This window comes from Triturus cristatus, chromosome 6 (assembly GCF_964204655.1).
Source record: "Triturus cristatus chromosome 6, aTriCri1.1, whole genome shotgun sequence".
NCBI classification, from domain to species: domain Eukaryota; kingdom Metazoa; phylum Chordata; class Amphibia; order Caudata; family Salamandridae; genus Triturus; species Triturus cristatus.
The window spans coordinates 1435402276-1435418520 of record NC_140589.1 but is presented as its reverse complement, the minus strand read 5'-3'; the positions used below and the strand labels follow the sequence as shown (position 1 = coordinate 1435418520).

General features: G+C 46.1%; 1 protein-coding gene across 2 annotated transcripts in view; it reads right to left on the bottom strand.

Moving 5' to 3' along the window:
• The window catches only part of AKAP12 (A-kinase anchoring protein 12), a 383789-nt gene that overhangs the window by 15911 nt on the left and 351633 nt on the right, over window positions 1-16245 (bottom strand). For both annotated transcript variants that reach the window (XM_085612494.1, XM_085612495.1), the window contains one exon: window positions 3343-9738. In XM_085612494.1, coding sequence (XP_085468620.1) covers window positions 3350-9738 — 6389 coding nt within the window. In that variant the 3' untranslated portion in view covers window positions 3343-3349. The remainder of the gene's footprint in view (window positions 1-3342; window positions 9739-16245) is intronic.

The following is a 16245-nucleotide window of genomic DNA, read 5'->3' as shown; positions in this document are numbered from 1 at the left end:
GAAGTTATGTTGCATTTGATTTTGTGGCCAGGTTAAGACAGCTGTTTGCAAAGTATCAATTTGGTCAGATGACGCAGGAAGTGATAAGGGGCCAGTTGATAGTCCAGTGCAACAGCAAAAAGATTCAAGAGAGATTGTGGGCAGCTTAAAATCCCACATTGAAGGATTCAATGGCTTTCACAAAGGCTGTCGAGGAATCCGAAAAATGTATGCCAGAGAAGAGGAATTCGAACTTCGATAACAAAGTTACTGATACAACAGGCCTGGTGGATGACGTTGACCAAGTGAATGCAGCCAGGGTCAAACCTCAGTCCGCAGGTGGAGACACTAGCAAGAATAGTGTTGCATTACATCAGCATCATGTTGAGGTCTCCAGACATGGAATCTGATGGACATCAGATTCCATGTATTCTTTTGAAGCTGAATATTCTCTGGCGATTCAGTTTCCTCCTGACCAGCCAGGGAGTATCCGTTCATCTCATCTGTTCCGATTCAAAACATCAAGATTTATCTGTACCTGGTTAGTGTGGTCAGCATGCAGTAGCTGGAAAAGCTCCACACCAGTGAGCTCTTGCGAGTTCGCTCTGGTTTGGTTTAGGTGTGGCAGCAATTATCATAAGGCAGACTCTAAACAGTGTTTTGCGGTGGGCATGGATTGCTGTAATGTGGTAAGAAATTACATTTGGTGCACAAGTGTAAGGTGGCTGAGAAGAAAGTTGCCATGGTTGAGGAAGAGCAGTCAGATTACAGAGTACTCATGGTACAGGACGAGTGTTTTGGGAAGCATTAATCTGGAAAGGAGAACACGTCCTAAAGCAGTCTTTGAGGTCAATTGGATGATGGGGCATCTGATGGTAGACATTGGCCCTCTTCATACAGTAGTCCAGAGAAAGTGGTTTGATGCCACGTGGCCAGGAGAGCAGCTGGCCTCCTCGGATGTCATTAAGGGATATCAAGGGCGGACATTAGGGCTGTGGGGTTCATGAATGCACAGATTAGATTTGCGGGTCGGCAGACAACTGGGAAGATATGTGGCCCTGGAAGGTCCCCCTATTACGGGTTGGACACTTCAATACAACCTTGACATCATAGTCAATCCTAGGGCAGATAATCAAGTGATGGCCATTGATGCAAATGGGTTGAAAGACACATGGCTCGTCAAGAGAAAGTTTCTGAGAACAGGTTGGGGGAAGCTAAGAACTATATACATGAGATGAAACTAAACAAAAATGCTGTTCTGGTTAGACAGGTCGCTAGGAAGATACAGATGGCTGCGAGGGCAGTATAGAAGATTATTCAGCCGCTATTGGAGGATGAAGTAATAGAGACAGCCTAATAGTGGACTCCAGTGGAGACTACTAAAACACACACAAAAAAAAAAAAACCACACACACTTAGTTACTGAGGAAGTTGTGGCCAGTCATGAGGAAGTCACAGAAGGATCGGGAGGTTCCATTTCCAAAGGTGACTGGATGAGAGTAATTGAGCAAGATTTAACACTTATGTGTGTGCTTAAGTTAGTTACAGGGGCGGTTAGGCGAGAGTTATGCTGCCTGATGGCGTGAAACCATTTTTCAAGGTGGTTGACTAGGTGTCTATTCTTGGTGATTGCTTGACGGAAAAAGGAAAAAACGTATGCACCCCCCACCCCCCCGTGCGCTCAGGCCGTCGCAAATCAGCTTGGCACACGAGTCACTTGGGCCAAACGTTAACCACCAAAAGTCAAAGAAAGATTTTGTCAGCCTCTCATGGATAATCAGCTGAAAGAACAGATTGAGAAGTGAGGCATTTGCAAAGATTCAGAATGCTGCATGAGAATGGGAGTAGGAAAGTTGCACGAGGAACAGCATCTGTCTGAAGTGAGGGAGGTATGGGAGACGGTTTTATTAGACTTCATTGGGCCTTTTCCCTTTCTTCCAGAACACGATAGGCTTGCGGCTGTTTTGGTGGAAGCCAAATCCAAGTGGTTGGAGGTAGCATTCATGAGATGCATCGCCACCACTTCTACCATTGAGGTTTTTTTTTTAGTGAGGAGTTTAGAAGGAAGGGCATACACCCTCCGTTCTACTCACAGAACGGTACACAGCGGACGTCACATGAAATGAATTTTTTGGGGACATTCTTGGGGCGAGGCATGCATGTTCTTCACTGTATAATCCCCAGGAGAATGGTTCAGTAGAGAGGGTCAACAGGTTTGTGAAAGGGACTATGCAGTTGGCGTGTAGTGCCAGTTTGTTCTTGTGGTTAAGTACATGGTTTGGGCTTATTGCACCGCTGTGAACACCGGTACAGGGAAAAACTCGCTTCAGAGGAGGCACAGCAGACTACCAGGAACCAAATTGGTTCAGTCTTGGATGCGGAAAGGAGTGGCAAGGAAAAGAGGGTGCATCGAATGAGTTTCAAGAAATGCTTCATCATTGTGGGAGATTGGGTCACGGTAAAGCCTGGAGGTGGAGTATGTGGTTTAATCAAGTTTCGAGGTCCCTACAAGGTCGAAATGGTGAGTGGCAATTGGGTCAAATTGGACAATGAACAAACTTGGAATCTCAGGAGAACAGCCCCACACCAGAGACAAGGGGAGGTGGAGAAATGCTTGGGTGATGTGGAAGGTACATCTGGTCCGCGTTCTCCATGCTGGATGATGGACAGTGAATTCACTAGTGATTTGGGAGGAGACAGGTGTCAAGAGACACTAAATGTGCTGGGAAGAGAAGCTGGGTCAATGGCAGCTTCACGTCAGTAGGGAAGCAAGAGTGAGGAGAGCTCCTGGCTATTTGGGGGAAAACGCTCGTGATTAGGCATCAGGTATTTTATTCACCTGGTTGGTATTTGTTTTTATGTGCGTTATTGGTTTCATCTGTAGTCCTTGTGGGAGTTTGTAGCCTTAACCCACTTGTTTTATAATGTGCTTCGGCAGCTTCAGCTGGGCGGAAGCTGCACACCATACTGGGACACAAGAACATTCCAAATGCGTCCTGTGGGGAGTTCTGGGGTGTGAATGTTGGCAGTCTAGTTGCTAGCTGTGCCTGGCAAAACCGCGGTGTGGGTTTTTATACCTCTTACTTACATTAAACTTAACCCAAGTTTGTGGTGTCCGATCTACTTCTTTACAACCAACCCATAGACCGAGATACGTAGGATTGTGCGCTCATGTGGACAATGAAATTAAAAGAAATAAAAACTAGGATGTTTCCATGGGGTGTAAACTATACGGTACATTCTATGCTGAATACCTGTGCTGCACCATTAGTGTTCAAGTAAACACAAGTATCAAGAAATGGAAATATACAGGTTTACATATTAAAATCAAACCTCAGCAGATGATGAACATTGGTTACTCACGTTCGCCTCAGGATTCTTCAGACGTGTGTGAATGTTCTTGTTGTGTATCTTCTGGCCTGTGTGCTGCTTCTGGTGCCTTGCTCTGCAGAGTATCTTCCGTCTGGCTTGGTACCGCTTGCTGCACACTGTGAACCACCTGTTCCTCTTGCACCTCAATGGTCTGCTCAGTCTCTATTTCTTGCAATTGTCTTGCTGCTTCGTGGCACTCGTTTGACAAAGCTTCTGTTGCACTTGTGGCTGTGACAGAGGCTTGAGGTCCAGGGCTCTCACTTTCCACAGGTGCATGCGACTGGTCAACTCCCTGTAATGCAACCTCTTCCTTCGCATCATCTGGTTCCATCACTGGAACATCATCTTTGGCATGGGCTGCTACTGGCTGGCTCGCCTTCTCTTTAATGGAATCAAAGCCTCCCTGCTTGGTCAGGGCAGCTGTAGGGTGTTCTAGTGCAGCCGGAGTGCAAACAATGGTCACTTCCGCTTCAGAAAGCGCATCTTCTGGTCCCGTAGGCGCTTCTCTCTCAGGGACCGTTTCTATCGCAGTTTGCTCTAATAAACTGTGCTGTTCAGTTTTGTGCACATCTATTGGCGGCTGATCAGGTTCTTGCTTGTCTGGCAAATCACAAACGCTTAGTTTTGTTGCGGCATGACAGATTTCTAGCTGACACGGCACCTGCTCTTCAGTTTCTGCTGTTACTGGCACTGCAGGAGCATCTTCAGGGCTCGAGTCAGCCTTCAATGGAAGCAAAATATCAGAAGGAACAGCTACAGTGGTGGGCTGGTCTGCTCCTTCAATTTCTTGCATGGCATCGACTTCAGAGACCCTCTCATGCACTGCATCAAGTACCACTTCCTCGGCCAAGCTCTCCTCTCCACCCACATGAGTCAGAACAATCTCCTCCACAGTGGGAGAGCTGTGACAGTCTGTGCCTGCTGTGTGACCGGCTTCATCTTGCAACGTTGTTTGGGCAGGACTTGGTTCCATGGCGGGCAGTTCTGAGATTTCTTGTACTTTAAAAACGTGTGCGCTCTCAGGGCCTCCATTGGTTTCAACCTCACCCCGCACCTCAGATGTTGGTTCGTACACCATCTCTTCCATCTTTTCCACCTCTGTAACTGTGGTCAGAACAATGGTTTCTACAATTGTTGTCGAGCTGTGCGATTCTACCAACACTGTGCGACTGGATTCAGAAGCTTGCACAGTCTCATTATGTGGGAGAATCTCTTCTTTGGCTGCCACTTCTATCACAGATGTATCTTCGGGTCTTGGATTGCTTTCAGCCGCATGCAGCCCTTCAGGGGCAGGTTCATGTGCGACTTCCTCTTCTACTCGTTCAACTGCTGTCTGAATGATCTTTTCCACAATGGTCGAGCTGTGAGATTCTATACTCACTGTGCAGCCAACTTCACCATCCTCAATGTCTGTAGGCAGAAGATTAAGTTCCTGTGGGCTTTGCTTGGATGCAAGCAACGAGCAGAGCACCTCAGTTTCATGCAACTCTGCCTCTTCTACTCGTTCTACTTCTTGGTCGGCAGTGTTCTCTGTGGCCTCATTCAATGAATCAGAAGTCTGTGGTTCGGTGCTCATGTCAACTTCCTCACTATGCAGAGTGATTGTTATTGGGTCATTCAGTTTCTCTGCAGATGGTAAAATCTGTAAACTCTCTGGTTCCAAGGACTGAGGTACAGATTCTTGCTTCTCAAGACCAGCTTCAACTTCTTCCGTCACCTCCTGGACAGCGCAATCATGGCTTATTTCTTTGGAAACTTCAGAAACTTCAATCTCAACCTCTGTCTGATCACCAGCAGCTTTCAATACGTGTACTTCTGTACCAATAATTTCTACCTCGTTGAAATGTCCAATCTCCTCTCGTTTTTCAACAGTCAGCTTGGTCAACTCTTCTGCAGGTTTTGCATCAGACTGCAGATCATTTTCTTCTACATGGCGCTCCCCATCAGCTCCGGCGTCCACCATCGATGTAAAGTGATCTACCGCTTCCTCTTCAAATCGTTCCCCTTCTTCGACAACAGACTGGGTGATATCTTGCTCAGCAGTGAAGACCTCAGTCACTGATGCAATATACTCATCCCGCTTGACTTCTATCTCTATTTCACTCAGTTCTTGAGAAACATCCTCTTTCTCTACAAGCTGTGGCATAGCTTCGGCATCAACTTGGGGCAAAGCATCTAATATGCCATCCAGGCTACCTTTAGCTGCCTCGAATGCTGCATCCATTATTGCGGCCGCCGTCTGGGCTGCAGACTCAATTATGTGCTCCTCGCCTTCTAGCTCCATCGCTGGAGCATCTGCAAATTGTTCTGCCGCCGTTAAATTCAAGGGTTCCTTGGTTTCAACAGCCGTGTCCATCAGGGTCACAGTTTCTGCTACAACTTGCTCTTCCACAGCTGCAGCAGTTATAGGGACAGAAACCGTTCGAGCTTCAGAAGCTGCAACCTCCGGTATGTTCGCAATAACTTCCTCATCCACATCCAAAACCTCTTCTTGCACCGGATTCAAATTAGCACACTGGTCATCGCCAACCTCTGTTTTCCCAGATTCAAGCTGATCTTTTTCTACCACAGTCTTTTCAACAAACAGTTCCTGGTGTACGTCGGTGACTTTTTCACCATCAGCCTGGATGGGTTGGCCCTGCTCTTCCTCTGGCATTTCACAGTTTTCACCTAGGACAACATGTACAATTTCTTGTGCTATTGCAGTAACCTCTTTGGTTGTGCTGTCAAATGTGGACTCTAAACCATTCAACGATTCCGTCACTTTTTCGACATCTGGCACTATTTCTTTATGCACCACATCAACATTTTCAAAGTCCACACCTGCTGGAACACAGCCACTTGTTCTCTTAGTAGCCCCATACGTATCTGAAAGCTTTTCTTGCGGCGGAGAAAAATGCTGGTATTGCTGCTGTACGATGATAACCTCCTCAATCTTTACCACATCATTTACAGGCACAGATGATTTTAATACAGTTTCATCACTTTCTTCTCTCTCTGTACTTTCCACACTTTCTCCACCACGTTCCTCTATATATCCTTCACCTTCCCTTGCATCTTCATGGTCAACAACATAACTTTGAACCACTTGAATGTGCTGCTTTTCTACAAAACATGATTCAACGCTCATCTCTGAAACTTCCTTGATAATAGCTTCTTCAACTTCCTGAACACCCTCAATATGCTCGACTTGCTGAATTTCTTCTGGTTCAGTTTTGCTCAACAAGGCTTTGTTAAGTAAAAGTTCTTGTTTTGCAACTATGACCTCCCCCATGTCCTTTTCAACGTCATTTGCTTTATTGGAAGAGAACGTCACCTCTATTACTGTTGTGGTTGTAATGGCCTTTGTTGCCTCCGATAGCCTCACCTTCTCGGCAACTTCTTCAAGAACTTCCTGGGTTTGCTTCTTCAGCTCTTCTAAATTTAGCTCGCCGTTTTCTACCTCAGCGACAGGCGTGGATTCTTCTGAGGTCCCACAGGATTCACCCAACTGTGAAACTGCAGACACCATTTCCGCTGTCTCCTCTGCACAGGACACTTCAATGGCCTCTTCGAGGGCTGTAACAGCTTCTGAAGTTAGCTCCATCTCGTTGGCAGTTGTATGATCGGTGGCCTCAGAGTGCACAAACTCAAGGCTTTTGACAACAACGGCTTGTTCTACAACTACATTGGTTTCAAACACTTGCTCGGTTTGCTGCACCTCTTGACAGGCATCTTCCTTTTGAATGGACTCCGTAACCGTTGCACTTATCCACGACGGTGATCTTTCTTCCATACTAGTGACTGCCCTCTCTCCTTCCACTACAGTCACAGTCACTGCATGAACAAGTCCTTCACTGGGTTCTTGAGCCAGTTCAAGATCTTCTGCACAACTCGCCAGTGGTACATGGTCTTTCCTTACTGTCTCGGTTTCAATCGACTGCTGAGCCTCAAGTTTTTCCTGTTCAGCAGCTTCATACTCCGAAAGCGGAACCACAGCTGGAACATCATCTTCATCCTCAACAGTCTCTTGTCCTTCTTCAACAAGTGCATGTTCTTGTTTGCCATCAGACTTTTTCTTCTTGCGGCCTGGAATCAGTTTCTTAAATGAAACCCAAGATTCCTCTTTGCCGAGCTCACCTTCAGAAGTTGGATGTTCGGTATTTAAAACTGTGGCAGACTCCTCAGCCTTCTCTTCCATTCTAGTCTTGGACTTTCTTCGTGGAGTTACAAGTCTTTTGAAAGAAGTCCAAGTTGATACTTCTTCCCCTTCCGAAGGGCTTCCTGCTTGCTCAGGGGACGGACTCTCCTGGGCTTGATCGCTTTCTTGAGAAGAGGCAAGTGGAGCTTCGTTTTCAGTTTCTGTGGTTTTACCTACTGCCTCCTGTTCCTCTGTTTTTTGGTCCTCTTCGAGTGGTTTTGGTGTTTCTTCCTCGTCTGAATCTGAAGTTTTTCTTCCACGTTTTTTAGAGGAACCCACACAGATCAAAGCCTCCCATGAGACCGAACTATCAACTTTTCGTTTGGCCTCTTCGGTGTTTTTTTCCAGCTTTGGTTCTTCCTCCTGTGCTTTAGATTCCTGTGCTTTAGATTCCTCTTGATTTTCAGAGTTAGCACTGTCAGTCGAAGACATGGTGGCACTTTTTGCTGCCTTTTCAGGTTCGTCTTCTTTGTCACTTTCAGACAGTTTCTTGACACGTTTTTTGGGTGTGACTAACTTTTTGAATGAAGCCCATGGTGTAATTCCATCCTTCTTTCTTTCGCCGTCTGAAGTGGCTCCCTCCCCTTCAGAAGTTTGCATTGCCTCAGTTGTGGGCTTTTCCACTGAAGCAGCATCGACTGGTTCCTCGGGGGAAGAGGGGATGCTCTCTTCCTTCTCTGCTTCTGGGGCGTCAGGTGATTCAGATGAAGAATGCAACTGCTCAGCTGCGCCTTCTGGCTTGGATTCCCTCTCTTCCGGTTTAGATTCCGCCTCTTTTTTTGGTTTAGGTTTCTTCCCAGATAGTTTCTTCAAACTACTGCCAGTAAAAAGTTTCCTTAAAGGACTACCCTGCATCTTTGCCTTCTCTTGCGAGGACAACAGCTCTGCCTCGTTGGTGATGCCCTCAGGGGGATGGGCAGATGCATCTGGAGGGCTTGGCTCAACTTTGTGTTCCTGAACATCGCCTGCCGCTTCTAGTGCTTCTTTTGAGTCTGTTGGTTCGTCAGTGGGTTTAACTGCCTGTACTTCTTTTACATCGCCAGACTGCTCAGAACTTGACGCAACAGTCAAAACTGTGACTTCAGCCATACCATCCTTAACACTACCTGCCACAACTACATCTGCTTTACCTGCCTCTTCTTTGGTTTCCTCACTAGTCGGTGTAATGGCTTCGTGTTCCAAACTGTCTTCTACATACACTTCAGCAATGTCAGCCAGGGGCACCTGGCGTTCTCCGGGAGGCTTTTCTTCCTCAAGGGATTGTTCCACTTTTTCAACAATTGAGACCGTAGGCTCTTCTGACTTCACCTCTTTGGATATCTCCGCTACTGGTGCGCCCATGGCTTCTGCAGGTTCTTCTAGTAGAAGAATTTCAGGTCTTTTATCTGTGGAAATACCAGATGCCGGCTCTGCGGTTTCCTCAGTCACAGGCTCTTGATCTTCACCGGGTTTCAGTTTGTCACTGGCTTCGCCTGGGACTTCAGCTTTATCCATTTCCTGTTCGGTTGCATTTTTTTCCACAACTTGCTGCTCATCCTCTTTAGGCTTTTTGAAACTGGTTCTTTTTCTCAATCCGGCCCAACTCTGAGTGAAGAACTTTCTAAAAGGCGATGAGGTTTCTTGCACCAGGGGATTTACTGGTGATTCTGGTGACATTTTGGGCTCTTTTTCCTCTTCTACTGCACCTCTGCTTTCAACCTGGCCAGCACTTTCTTCAGTCTTTTCAGGAGCGCTACCCACTGAATCTTTCCCTACTAAAGTTTCTGTGACAGTCTCTTCTTCAGAGTTGACATTTCCGTTATGATTTTCTATTTCTAGTGACTCCGGTTTACTTTGTTCCACTGTTTCAGCCTTCACTTCTGTGGTCTCGGGCTTTGCTTCTTGCTGGTCTGTGCCATTTGCTTCGAGGTCTTCTTTCTTTACAGTCAGCAGTTGCACAGGTTCGGTTTTCTCAGTTTTATCCTTCTTTACGGTGAATTTGAAGCCAACAAATTTAAAAACCTTCTTGAACCCAACTTCGTTGGATTGAGCGTCACTGGTTTGTTCCACTTGCTCAATCTTTTCTTCCGTGACTGGAACCTCTTCAATCGCGTCCTGGCTATCTTTTTGTTCAATTCCCACAACGGCAGGTTCTTCTTGAGGCATAGTCTCCAGGCTTTCAGCTGGGTCTTCTTTTTGAGAAACAGATGCAGCTTCTCGTTGTCCAACTGCAAAGCAAAAAATAAAAAAATTACGTATTTGGCAAATAAGACAAGATACACAGATTGCATCCAATATTATTAATATCTAAATAAACTGCAATTACAGGCAGCCAAGCCCTGGAAACACACGTGCACTTCAGAGTTGACCACTTCATGTGTTGATCTATTGTCAAATGCAAATTAACAGATGCATTGAATGTTGAAAACGCAAGGAACTACCAAGTTGCTGGGAATAGCCCTCTGCTGAAGTCTCTCAAATCACATAACTACCTGTGGGAGTGAAAGAGGGATGTGAGATAGGGATATGTGACATATCATCCATTATTGTGTACCTATTCTTTACATCTTCAGGGTCATTTTCTAAAGAAAGAAATTATTCAGAGCCTGAACCTGGAGCGCATAACTCCCATGAAGGGCAACTTTTATTTTTGACCAGCTGAAAATAGTCCTGGAGAACACGGGGAGGGTAATTTTACAAATGCGATTAACATTTTTAGTAGGTCTGGGTTAGATTTTTTGTAAATAAACTATGCTGGCAAGCAGTACCTCTCGTTATAAAACACCGACCAGTACTACCAGAGGTCGTAAAATGCTTGCATCTATGACGGAATACCTTCACTACATACGAGAACAGGGAGTTTTTAAGGTCGAGCCTGGGCAGCGCATGCGCTGCAAGGCATGCTGTATTGGAGTATGGACTTGAAGCCCAGCCCACATTTGTAATTGGCTAGTGTCATTGTCCTTCGTAAATGCTGGCTTTAGATTGATTAATAGGCTTGTTAGTCCAGCCTGGTCTTCATTTGTAACTTCCCATGAGGACTGGCCCTTTTACTTCTGTTGGTACACGGTACCAGGACACGAGTCGGGGGTACACGGTGTCCACCCACTTTTTTCACAGGGTGAACGTGGTCACCCTGCCAAGAAGTTGGGCCGCACTGAATAATGTGCTGAACTCGTCTGTGTAATTTCCAAACACTGGGACACTTTCAGCAGCGCCTGCACGTTGTCTGCTTTCCATCTGCAACAATGTGCAGATGAGGACGGTGCTTTCTTATTTAAGACTCCTGTTGGGCCCATAACAAAGGCCGAATTTGAGTGGTCATCAGGCCTCCTTTTATTTGAGTCTCTTGGTTGGGAGCAGTCAGGAGCCTCACACAATTCAAATGAAGCGGAGGGGAAACAAAGGCTCACACCTTGTTAGCATTTCACACATACTTCAGAGAGGCAGCTTTTCACTTTGTTCAGTCCCTGTTTAGGAGATTTGCATGCAGTGTAAGAATATCAGGTGTTTATCTTTCCCAGTATTTACACAAAGCAAATGGCATTTATATAGAGCTTACTTCCCCTGAAGCGTTGAAATAATTTAAGCACCACTATTTTTTCTTGTATAGCCCTACTCATTCCAATGCAGAGTGTCAGAGCACTTTACATTAACCCCTTCAGTGCCCGCCCCTTTCCCCGCCCAGTGCCGGCCGTTGCATTAGCGGGCGGGGTATATGACGAGCTGGACTCGTCATGGGCACAGCGCCACCGCGGCCCATGACGAGTCCAGCTCGTCATGGGCACTGAAGGGGTTAACACGTGCATATTACATGTACAATAAATGATATGTTTCTAAATGAATGTACAGGCTGTGTTACAAAAAAAAAAACTCATTGTACACATGATAGACCTGCTAAACATATATGTGAGGGTTTTAGATCCGATGTCACTTCTTGTGATGCCACTTCCTGTAAAGTCGTGGCTTGTGATGCCACTTTCTATAATATAAATTCCTGTGATGCGTGATGCCATGTGTGATATCGTGCGCCGTGATGTCGCTTGCATACTGATAAACTTGGTCAGTCCACCCCCACTTTTTTTTTTTTGGACTTGTGCTCGGTATGCATGCATTTCATACTTAGTATGCAAGCACTATTTTTCTTTAACGAGTTTCTCCTACTTCAGGCACGACATGCTTTCCTTCAACAATCAGCATGCCATGCGCACCTTCACTTTCCCAGCAGCCTAGATCTTGCATTTATAAGAGTTTGAGCTATTGGCAAGGTAAATGACAATGCCTTTTTAGTGAAGTGTTAAACTATCGAAACAGATACATAAAAGGCATTGTCATTTACGATGTCAATAGCTTAAACTCGCGCAAATGCGTGACCTATTGCATTGCAGATGCTTGTTATCCAGATGTCATAGGCGGGAGTGCGAGTAGAGCATACCACGCCTACAAATTCGTAAAAAGACCAACAAAATTTGGAGAATTTTATTTGGAAAATAGAACTTTACATGTTTACTGCGTATAAAACTGACAGCTTTACTGCTTCCAGAAGTACCGTACATAAATTCAAGTTGTGACAACACGCGGTGTTGGTGACACGTGAGACCAGCCGTTCATCAAAGCGACACGCTAAATGAGAGGATAAACGCTGCAAACCACAAGGCTATCTCCAGTGACTGCATTTCCCTTAACGGACAGCAGGTGGCAGCAGGTCAATGTAGCTTCGAGCTACTCGTTCAGCACTTATCCATTTTGTGTTTCGGCACCGGTGGATAGAAAACATTATAGGACGCACTGTAATAGTCGTACTGGGTTTGGTACAAGCAGGCCTGCAGTTTAAATGCAGACCCATGCAAAACTAGCGTGTCCCTGAAACACACCGACACGGTTCTGCGATCTTCCTTAGCAAGATCAAAAGTGAACCACAGGTGACGTGATCAGTGTCGATTACGTACGAGCAATTAAATAGCATTCATTCAGAATATCATTAGCTTCAACGTCTAAAGGTTTGCGCATTTCATGCAAAATAAAAATACAACAATCAGTCAGAATGGAAAAGTCACCTACCATTCAAGGATCTAGCAGACCCCTTCCCACAGACTCAACTGCCAACTATATTATTGTTGTGAGTGGGCTTCACCTAACCTGCCAAATAAATTCCGAGGCCACCTATGTCACTATAAAAAGCCAGGCCAGGTGCTTTGAATGTGGCAGCCATGTTGAAGTGGTGGTCAGCTGTGTACCAAGACTTGATGCACAAGTCTGCCATTTGTAACATGGCCATTCAGAAAATGTTCTCCTCGTGACCCCATGAGTCAAGTATATTAAAAGCCCCATCATTCAAATATAAAAAAAAACAACAACAAAAAAAACTTTACTCAAGGATATCCTCTAGTAAAAAAACAAGACATTTTGCGCGAAACCTCAAAAAGTCCTAGCTGTATTACGCTAAAATAGAGGTTCGAAGTGTACCCACTTTGGTGGAAATTCCAGGTAACCGGTTGCGAGCGGATCAAACCGGACCCAGCTGAGTCACCAGGGTGTTGACTATCGGTATGAATTTCACCAACTGAAAATATAAAAAGGACAATTTTACTGCTGCTCATCCCATTAGGATGCGATTCCATCAGTGCTAAATCCAAGCGCCGCCATTCTGGGATTCGGGGCCTGCAACCCATGCCTTTTCTGACATCAACCTCCCTCATGAAACAAGCTGGTTAAGCAATGTACTCTTGTACTCCTAAGTGTATTTCCTGCCCTTGTTGCAGCAGCAAAAAAAAACACAAAATAAACACGCCAGGCTTTCCGGAAAGCCTGGTACAGGGTGCCTATAATGAATCATACTGGTCCTCGCGCTTGCATGCACCAACACCAGTGAGATGATCACAATCCCTCCACACCGTGCGAGGCAGTGGTACCTTAACCCTCGCTTAGTGGTGGCGATCCTTACCCGAGGCACCCAATGCCAACTCTTGGTAGTGCATAGCAAGTGGTGGGAGACCCCCTCGTGCAAGAAACTTCGAGAAAGATTTTGCCCTAAAAGCCCATCAATAGTCCACTCAAGTGTTGCCCTAAGACAATGATCCCTTGCTGCGAAGCACAAAGGTGTGTGGCAATGGCTGTGGGTCAAAGTAGATGTGTATGAAGCCTCTACTAGCGAGGACACCCACCCAGCCACCGCGACACAGTATCTCAGAGCTGGTATCCCTTAAAGTATACCCGATCCGTGTCCCCCACTTTCTGACGATCAAGAACACGGCTGCAAGACCCGCTTCTCCTGTGACCGATGAAGACCAGGCCACGGCAGTAAGGCTTGAGAAATCTGCCCTCTGGTGGCTACACGAAGCCACTGCCTGAAATTTAGTGTCCCTTCCTTTATTGTCAATAGGGACCAGCTCATATACAGACTCCAGCTCTGCCACTCTCTGGAGGGACCGGCTCATATACAGACTCCAGCTCTGCCACTCTCTGGAGGGACCGGCTCATATACAGACTCCAGCTCTGCCACTCTCTGGAGGGACCGGCTCATATACAGACTCCAGCTCTGCCACTCTCTGGAGGGACCGCCTCATATACAGACTCCAGCTCTGCCACTCTCTGGAGGGACCGGCTCATGAAGGTTTCTAAATTCAGGTTTGAAAACAGTCAAAAGAAAAACTTAAATGCGCTGATATTACCAGATGTAATATGGTGACACGCCTCGTCAAAGGGACTTTCTGATATTCTTACACGATTGTTGAAAGACGGTCTTCGAACATGAAAATGTTCTTGAAGTTAAGAGTGGCGCAGGACACCTGCGCTTCATTTTTTTTTTTTTTTACTCCAGCCGGCCTTTATATAAATAATTGCTGTTTATTTAACATCTTTATGAATGTTAGTTCCCTGTAAGGCAGGCAGCGGCCCAATGCTTCTGTTTTCCAGGGCCCACAAGTAAAGGCCAGGAGAGCTGCAAGCGCCCTCCCCTGGCAGTACTTTGAATATCACTGCTCTGTAGGGACCTCCGCCCATACAGACTCCAGCTATGCCATAAGCACAGAATAAATGTGTGGGATCTAATGGGAGCAACACATCTAATGTCTCTTAATGAGGAAACCGAATGGTTTGAGGAAGAAAACCCTCACCAATCCTCGGTAGCATGCTTCATCATCGGGCTCCTCCTCACATCACTGACCCATGTTGGCAATGGTGTTAACTACAACACCCAAAATGGAACGGAGCACTTTTGGATTTATATTTGCATTTATAGCGGTAACAGCAATGTCAGACGGCTAGTGTGAGTGAGTGCAGTGTGTGATCAAGAAAACTGAAGCTGCTAAAAATGGCTCTCAGTGGACAGAATCAGTGTACTGGGTGTCCCAGAGAGGCGTATTAGAATAGAAACGGGAGATGTGACTTCAACCAGTTTGTGATAATGAGGTCAACATGTTTCTGCCAACTATTGCAACTCTATAAAGAGGTGTGGCATTTGTCTGGACAAAAATCCTATCACGCTGCTGTTGGAGGGGTTAGTAAAATGAAAGAGCACCTACAGTGTGGGGACTAAACATACAACCAGTATCCCACATTCAATATGGCTTTATCACTATTGTCAGCACTTGCAAAAGTCAGGTATTTCACCCCAACTCGCCATCTCTCAGACAGACAAAGCCAGTGCTTAATTTGAGCCAGTGGTTTCCAGTTCTCAGCATTGGCACTTGGATGTAAGCACCAGCTCTAGTGACAGTCCACCACATGGTGGCACGTTGTTTAATTTTGGGATGCGCACAACTGGGTTTATTAAGACAATATACACTAAAAATGAATACCAGCCTCATGCCATTATTATAGCTTTGTATCACCTAAAATACGTTGAATTGTCACTTTTAGGAGTGAGATTGTTACTTGTTATGTTGGTAAAGTCATCAGCAGCGCTGGCTGGGGCAATGTGTGGCACAAGCTGCAGTGGCCTTCTGTGATGGGCCCGGCAGTTCATTTAATACAAATTAAGCACTGCTATAAGCAGGGCTTTAATAGTCCGCAGCGCCATCCGATAGAGTGCCTGTAGTTATGCCGTGCCAAGCTCTCTAGGGAGCGGCTCACATGCACTCTTGCTATACCACGCTCTGTAGGGACACTACTGTACATGTGGTTAATCAGACTACGTAGTAAGCACCATATAAATTAAATTTCAACACAGCGCCAGCAATCGGGAGCTCGTATCTCACCAGCTCTTGCATTATCCTTCCTTCACAAAGGAAAAAGATAGCTAGCTTGCTTGAGGACTCCAGGTGTGCGTGCATGCTGCTCAGAAAACAAGGCGCTTTCTGCAATCCTCCGGCACTCGCATGCACACTCAATACCTGTAGGGAAGGTGGACCCACACTTCCTTGAAGAGTCTACAAATCCTGGATATCTTTGAAGTATACAACATAGCGATGGATGCAATACCTGAATTCAGCTCCGCCACTGGTAATTAACCAAGCCGCATCCAAGTCTATCGCCAAGTAGGTCGAAACATGTCCGGGGTGGCTGGTGGTCTCTCCAGGGGAGACCTGGGCGGGCAGTTCAGGGTGGACTGTTCACTTGTGGTCCTGCTCCAATGGATCTGCATAAGGCGGGCCTTTGTGCAGAATGACAGTGGGAGCCCTACGGCCTGGAATGCAGCTCAGTGGGCTGAGATTAATTCAAGCTTTGCTTTTCATCACCACCTTGTTGATTTTGCAAATCCTGGACACTCAAGCACGGAAGCGTCAGTTTGGACA